The sequence below is a fragment of the Camellia sinensis genome, chromosome 4 (assembly GCF_055761805.1).
Source record: "Camellia sinensis isolate YWXY chromosome 4, ASM5576180v1, whole genome shotgun sequence".
NCBI classification, from domain to species: domain Eukaryota; kingdom Viridiplantae; phylum Streptophyta; class Magnoliopsida; order Ericales; family Theaceae; genus Camellia; species Camellia sinensis.
The window spans coordinates 216,820,367-216,827,506 of NC_138964.1; the positions used below are offsets into that span (position 1 = coordinate 216,820,367).

At 37.3% G+C, this 7,140-nt stretch overlaps 3 protein-coding genes and 3 non-coding genes across 8 annotated transcripts in view; all 6 read right to left on the bottom strand.

Moving 5' to 3' along the window:
* The window catches only part of LOC114296780 (AAA-ATPase ASD, mitochondrial), an 81,382-nt gene extending 76,984 nt beyond the window's left edge, over positions 1–4,398 (bottom strand). Inside the window, exon 1 of the mRNA XM_082867564.1 lies at positions 3,448–4,398. The gene's annotated coding sequence lies outside the window, so the exon portion shown is untranslated. The remainder of the gene's footprint in view (positions 1–3,447) is intronic.
* LOC145789926 (protein FAR1-RELATED SEQUENCE 5-like) lies at positions 237–3,449 on the bottom strand. 2 transcript variants are annotated; one of them, XM_082867566.1, is made up of 3 exons: positions 3,057–3,341; positions 2,002–2,780; positions 1,238–1,899 (listed from the first exon to the last, which is right to left on the bottom strand). In XM_082867566.1, the coding sequence occupies exons 1-3, from the start codon at positions 3,059–3,061 to the stop codon at positions 1,379–1,381; spliced, it is 1,305 nt and encodes a 434-aa protein (XP_082723692.1). In that variant the 5' UTR covers positions 3,062–3,341; the 3' UTR covers positions 1,238–1,378. The 2 variants fall into 2 exon arrangements, with proteins under 2 accessions (XP_082723691.1, XP_082723692.1); XM_082867565.1 differs by having other exon boundaries at positions 237–2,780; positions 3,057–3,449.
* Positions 3,581–3,678, bottom strand: LOC114315538 (small nucleolar RNA R64/Z200 family). The gene has a single exon (XR_003647835.1). It is a non-coding gene; the product is annotated as a small nucleolar RNA R64/Z200 family (small nucleolar RNA).
* Positions 3,750–3,838, bottom strand: LOC114315537 (small nucleolar RNA U54). Its single transcript, XR_003647834.1, has one exon. It is a non-coding gene; the product is annotated as a small nucleolar RNA U54 (small nucleolar RNA).
* On the bottom strand, positions 4,108–4,188 carry LOC114315536 (small nucleolar RNA Z199). The gene has a single exon (XR_003647833.2). It is a non-coding gene; the product is annotated as a small nucleolar RNA Z199 (small nucleolar RNA).
* Positions 4,399–5,054: 656 nt separating the features above from the next.
* Positions 5,055–6,547, bottom strand: LOC114303498 (thaumatin-like protein). 2 transcript variants are annotated; one of them, XM_028248617.2, is made up of 2 exons: positions 6,452–6,547; positions 5,055–5,931 (listed from the first exon to the last, which is right to left on the bottom strand). In XM_028248617.2, exons 1-2 carry the CDS (start codon positions 6,513–6,515, stop codon positions 5,150–5,152), a joined length of 846 nt encoding a protein of 281 aa, XP_028104418.2. In that variant the 5' UTR covers positions 6,516–6,547; the 3' UTR covers positions 5,055–5,149. The 2 variants fall into 2 exon arrangements, with proteins under 2 accessions (XP_028104418.2, XP_028104419.2); XM_028248618.2 differs by having other exon boundaries at positions 5,055–5,922; positions 6,452–6,532.
* Between the last annotated feature and the right edge of the window lie 593 nt (positions 6,548–7,140).

A 7,140-nucleotide genomic window follows, 5' to 3' on the forward strand; every position in this document is an offset into this window, starting at 1 on the left:
AAACCCACTTGGACAAAATTCGTATTTTACTCGAAATATAATACTAATTTACCGACACAAGTCATAACAAATCAATACGAAGCGAAACACATCGTTAGTTGATAAACCACACTGCAAAAAACCCTTCAGTTAGATCCAACCAAATATAGAACAGAAACAAGCAACCCGCAATAGGAATCTTGGAATACAGACATAAGCAATTTCCCACCCAAAACAATACACAGACAACCCATATATATCTAACCTCACCTTCAATTAGTTTTCAAAATGACAAGTTACTGCAAACACAAATGACAACATGACTCTAAATAATATGGGAAATTTACAACTCGTGACCTTGTACATAAGTAACGTTGTGCCATTTCCTGACATTGTACATAACCAATTATTTACACGTTACGTACAGCAATCCGTGCAAAATGAAAACTACATACATTATTTCCATGTGTTTTCAATAGCTAGTACTGTCTACCTAATAAATTAAGGGAATAAGTAAATCATACAAATTATACAATTACCTGATTCACCTCATCAATTGTGTTCGAATCATTTTTCCACACTGCTGCTTCAACACTACCGTATTGGCCCACAGGCTGCTTGGAATCAGGAGAAACATCGAAAAATAGTCGTTGTTGCTTAATGTGCGGTATACTTGGATCCACCAACCCAGTTTTGCAGCGAACGGGCAATGACTCCGCATTGTACTCACGGTCAGTTATGTGGGGTGTATCTGCATCTGAGTTAGTACCCACTGTTCGGCTAAACCGAACCTTAGGACACGTTCGCTTTATGTGCCCAATGCATTTTCAATTCCCACATTTTCTTGGTCTTTGACAGTTGGACGAGGCCCGTCCTGGGTTCCCTTTTGTCTTCACAACATCAGGATCTTCTACTCCAAATTGTCGACGGAATGAATGTTTCCCTTTGTCTCCATTCCCACCGTTCAAATTCCTCTCATATAACTCCTTCATCCGGCTCGTCATTGGAAGACATGCATCCCTAGCCTCTTTGAAATCTTCCGTTGATTGCGAGGCATAGAAACACATTTCGTTGTAGGAAGAACTCAATATCCCATACCGGGCCGTCTGTGTTGTAGTGCTATCAATTGAGGGTTGAGGCCATTGCTGACCATCCTTGCTTGCAGCCCTTGTCCATCTACGCAGCACACAAGTTGGGGGAATTTGCATTAAATTTTCACCTTTCATAACACATATCATGTGGCAGCAAGGTAGCCCCAACGACTCAAACTTCATGCAAGAACATCTCATTGCAGCATCCACTAGACTGTGTGTTACTATCCATGATCTATCCTTCACTTTGTACTTATGAATATAATAGCATTTCTGACCATCCGGCAAAGAGAACACGTCCTTGACATTCAATTGTTGGTATGAATATATGCCTCAGCCCACATATGACGCTTCTTATATGTCTCCAACACCCAATTATTGGTTTGTAGTCCAAATTTTTCGACCATTGTCGTCCAGCCATGCTCAAACTTTGTCTCATCCGTTTCCATGTCCATGCACTGCTTGAAAGCATGTGCAAAGCCACTTATGTGAACATTTGAAACAGCATTTTTCCCAAGATGCCAATTACATAATCGATGTTTTGCGTCTGGAAATACTCTTCTGATTGCCTCTCGCATCGCCTTATCCCCATCTGTCAGTACGGACACAAGTGCTTTATTGCCCATCGCCTCCATAAATGTTTCCAAAACCCATGTGTATGTCTCAATTGTCTCATTAGTTAGCAAAACACATGCAAATATCGTGGTCCTAAAGTGGCTAGTCACACCAGCCAACATGACAAAAGGTTTCTTGTATGCATTGGTTCTGTAAGTTGAGTCAAATATCAACACATCACCAAACTTTGCGTAGTCGACCCGCGATTTCGAATCTGCCCAAAACAAATTTTGTAACTTGTTATCGTTACACACATCATACTTGTAAAAAAAAGGTCCATCAACATCAAGTTTTGCACATAGGTAAACCAACGCACCCTGCGCATCACCATCCTCAACTTCTGCTCTACGTTCGGCATGAATATGGTTGTGTAGATCCGTACGAATGAAACCAACATTCTCATAAGACCCGGACTGATTTACCATATAGTCCATGATTTGGCTAGTCTTCACACCGACATTGCACATAGCCATTGCTTGAGCTTTGTCAGCGCTGTTTAAACTGCGATGTGACCTCAAATACATCACACAGTGTTGTTCCGCCAATTCATGGTTGTGGTCTGCGGCGAAGTGAGTCACAACATACTTTCCCCCTTCACCAGCATCTGCATCGTACCGTATGCGAAATTGGGCTTTGCAACCTACTCTTGTTAGTGCCTTGGGAGCTCTACTCTTCTCAGTAACACGGTCCAAGTATTTTGGTAATCTCTGACCTTCCCTTGAACACAACCACAGCCTACTAACGACCTTTCCCTCTTTATTTGTGTTAAATCTGGATTTTCGTATACTAAATCCCTTGGCTTTAACATACGCATTGTAGAAATCTTCTCCATCTTCGACCGAATCAAATTTCTGTTCCAGAATAGCACGTTCAACATCACCAACCATGTCATTGCGATGAGCATTGTCAACCATTTCTTTTTTCACATCAGCTCCGCCATCTTCAACGTTCATGTTGGTTGCTTCTTCATTGCTCGGACCAGCTTCGCAACCATGATCAAGTTCTGCCCGACTTTCATTCATCAAACGAATGTCATCTGCTTCATTTGGAATGTCATAATCATCACCTTCCCTTTTAACTTCCGCTGGGGCCATACTGCACATGACATTACTACAAACAATTACTTGATGACCGAAAATTGTTAACACAAACACAAACATGACATTTTCACACGATTTAGCTGTTTGTGCAAACACAAACACTCGCTTGAGAAAGAGAAAGAGAAAGGTTAGCTGCCAATTGGGGGGTTTCCGTTGGAGCGAAGCGTAGAGCGGTTGAAATTAGGATGGGGGTTTAGTTGAGGGAAAATAGCTGAAGTGAACAGGCCAGAGAGACAGAGAGGGAGACAGAGAGAGGGAGACAGCTCCATACCTCATATCTAGTTTGAGAGAAGGGCTTCACTTCAACAATGGAACCAACACAACCTTGTAGTTACGTTGTTGTTGGAAATCGCCCGTTATACTGTTCCCTACAGAGCTTCGTCAATGGAACGAACCCAACAGGTGCTTCTCTCTGTTAATGGAAATCAACAGTTACACTGACTCAACCTTACACAGAGAGGAGAACAGAGAGAGATAGAGACGAAATACAGAGAGTGAGTGGGATGCAATCATGCAAATACAAGCATTAACCGGTTGCCTCGGTTTCAACTTTTTCACGATTAAACAATTCAATAGTTTTGATCAATTATTGTAATCTAACGGCTAACAATTGAGTTGCATATGGTGTGCAACCTTAAGGGAGTTGCACACTTAAGCAGCACCCAATCTTTTATCACAATTTCTGGTAAAACATTCATTCAAAAAAGTGATTCCATTTCTTTACACACAAGTGATTCATCCACTTCAGATGGTATAATGAATACAAAGACCAATTGTAATTGTAAAAAGGTTTAAAAACTGCTCAGAATTCATGAATTAGTCTTCTCATAGATCTTTATACAGATCTCTGAAGTCTGACATGTGAATTGTTTCATAATTCATCATAGCAGAAGCAAATAAAATTTTTTTAAAAAAAAACACACACACAAATTGGCAAAAAAAACCTCTGTTTAATATCAGTAGTGGCTCTCATTATCACAAAAATTCTCTGTTCATATTTAGAATCAGAATAGCGTATATTGCCCAACAAATTAGGCATTTAATCACAGAGCCTTTCGAAACCCAATTTTTAAAGCTTAAAAAAAAAAAAAAAAAAAAAACTAAATTTGCAGAAACAAATACAATTTTGAAAAACTAAAAAATAATTAGGAAATGAAAGAGAGATCAGAGCTTGGTTAAGGTTTATCGGTCACGGTTGAATCTGAAACACGGACCAATTAGAATACTCATCATATCTCTCAATAGAAAATGATAAAAAGATTGAAACAAAAACACAAGAAAAACATAATGTCATACTATTATATATACACAGACAAAGATCGAATCATCAGAGACTTAAATACAACGAATCATGGAATGTTAATATCCATCATATTGTTGCAGTTTTTCTCATCAAATGAAATTCAAATCAATTCAATTCAATTCAATTCAAACAAATTAAAACAATCTAAACCAAAAACAGCTAGAGAATTTGCAGAGAAACCCTAGATGGACGAAGAGAAGAAGTGGCTTCGGCTTGTAGAGCGCGGAGTTGATGACTCTTCTGTGTATATATAGATAGAAACACAAACCCTAAGCGGCGACTATGAATGTTCGCAAAGCTGAACGAAAACGAAAAACCATAGTGCTAGGTGAAATAAAATAGAGAGAGAATTGGGCCTAGATGGGGAACTGGGCCCAATCCAAACACATTATAATTTAAATGGCCTTTTGGTAGAGATTGATTTGTATACTGTTGTCCATAATTGGTCAAGAGCATAATGGGCTTTAAACTGACCTCTCAATGTCCCAATGACGAGCCCAATTATAATCTAGCCCAACATTTGTGCCAGGTTGGCAAGGCAAAAAGAACAAACAAAATGATGATCGCCTATATATATGGTTTTATTTTATGTTTTTATTTTTAAAAAGCACAAAAATAATTTGTTTGGCAAAATGTTTCAAAAATTATTATCATTTTTCTTTTTCAAACGTTGTTTCAACTTTTGAGAATGCATTTACTATTGTTAAAAACCAAGATAATTGCAAAATATTGTTATGAATTTACATTTTAAAAATATTTGATTAATCATGTCATATTCAAATCAACATATAGTAAGAGAATTGAGATGTGTGCAGTGCAAGGTTTAAGCGGAACGAGCAATCTTACACAGATCAATACATGAATTGAAATTTTTAATGATATATATTAACCCACTATTACTAATTTACCTATATTGGAGTTTCTCAATAAAAGATCAAAAGTAAGATAAACACAACATAAACAATATTTAGACCATACAAATTTGATCTTTTTCACAAAATAATAACTTAGGTATACAAATTTGATCCTTATCAATGATAAAATAATAACTTTAAGTACTATTACCACAGTGAAGTGGATAATAGTAAGGAAACCATACAAGAAGCAATTGCTTTGAACTCTGCTCTGCATATCCTGGCCACACCACTCCCCCAATTCGAAGGACAAAAAGTTATCACATGCTCATCCGAGGTACAGTTCACCAATGGAGTCGGCGTATCAAATGGATAGCTAAAATAATCAGGACAAACATCCTTAAAAATCGTCGAATAAACACTCGGCCTGCACTTCTCCGGGCTCCCAAACTCATTCCTGCAACAAAATTCATCAGCATCAAAAGCCAAACACGGGCTCTTACACGCCACAACTTCACCGTCTTTGCGCAAAACCTGAAGCTCTTGTGGGCACATTCTCTTCATGTCTTTCGAACACCCTCTAATCCGACATTTTGTAGCCATTGGGTTTGTTGAGACAGAAATAGGGAGATTGTATCCATCAACTAAGCTCACATCATAAAAACTCGGTTTCGTTTTGTCGACTTGGATTGACATTTCGACTAGTGTGGCTGGTGGGAGGCCTATTTTGCCGTTGCAGTGAAGTTGTCCATCACAGTCACCACTTTCACAAGCAGGTTTGAGGTTGGAGGTGAAGTTGCAGCCAGTTCTGGCCCAAATGCGGCCGCTCCACGTTCCAGGGGCCTGGAAGGTTTTGGTTTGGCCGGGTGGGAGGTAGAAACTGCCATCGGCTATCACTGGCTGCCCTTTGTTTGGGGCGGTTGCAGGCCAGATTGGGAAGGGGCATGTGTTTGTCGCATAAATTGTGTATGCTTGTGCCACTGAATCGCCTACCAGAATAAAGATGTTGTTAGGACTGTAAATAAGTCGAGTTGAATTGTAGAATGTTCGAGCTCAGCTAGCAAAAAATTAATCGAGCTTAAGTTGAGCTTAAAAAATCGAGTATGAGCTTGGCTCGTATAGTAGTTGACAAATTGAGATTGACTCGAGTCAACTCGATTATTTAAATGAGTTGAGTTTGAGCTTGGAAAGAAAAATAAGCCTAAATTAATTTGCATATTAAGAGGAAAATATAAGATTATGAGAAAAACATTAATAGAAGGCTCATATTATTAATAATTTTATTAATTAAATATGTAACTTTGCACAAAATCAAAAAAAAAAAAACTTTGCACAAAATCAAACATTAACAAATAAAATAATAGAAAATAATTTATATATTATCAAAAATAAAATCTAGCTAGCCAAACTCGAGAGGTTCAAGAACAGATCTTCGTTTGTGGCCCTAATTGAAGTTGTAGATGTATGAGAAAGAAAAATGGAAGCATTGAATTCAGTTTGTAGAGTTACCAGATGATATAAAACGCCATATCAGGAAGAGAAATGAAGCTGCAAATGACTTGGGCATCTTCATTGTGATCGATTGCAATTTTGTTGGAAGGCTGTTTAGAAGCTGTACTTATAGTCAATAAATTTTTTGATTCCTTTGATTCTTCTTTGATTTTACTTCAAGTTTTGAGAATGGTGATCTTTAAGAAAGAGTTAAGGTAATATTAACCTCTTATTGTCACCCTCTCTTGAAAGAAAGCCGAGTTACATACTTAAATTAGGTGACACTGGGAAGTTGACAGTTTTTCAAAAAAAAATTAAACTAGATAAGCCCTGGAGCTAAATAATCACAAAAAGACAAAATTGATTACAAAAGTCAATAAGACAAAATATTATTTTTTAACTATAATAATTATTATACTTTTTCTCTCACAAAAGTCAAAAAAGCCTCAAAATAAAAATCAAACGAGACTAAAAATGTCCTAACACAAAAAAGTTGGTTATATTAGCCAATGCCAAACGAACCCTAACTTAATGTATACATATTTTCCCTCTAGTCTTGAATATATATGTAATAAAAAAAATTGTATAATTCAAGTTTATAATACTTCTAATATTTTTCCAAAAAAAAAATGGCTTAGGGGGAAGATATTAAATTTTCTTAAAAAAATTTGGGAGAGAAAAGCTAATTAATAAAAAAAAATGGCTTA

Coding starts and splice junctions, on each gene's coding strand:
- LOC114303498 (XM_028248617.2), bottom strand. CDS start 6,515: ATGAAGATGCCCAAGTCATTTGCAGCTTCATTTCTCTTCCTGATATGG. Junction 5,932..6,451: donor ATGGCGTTTTATATCATCTG/GTAACTCTACAA, acceptor TTATTCTGGTAG/GCGATTCAGTGGCACAAGCA.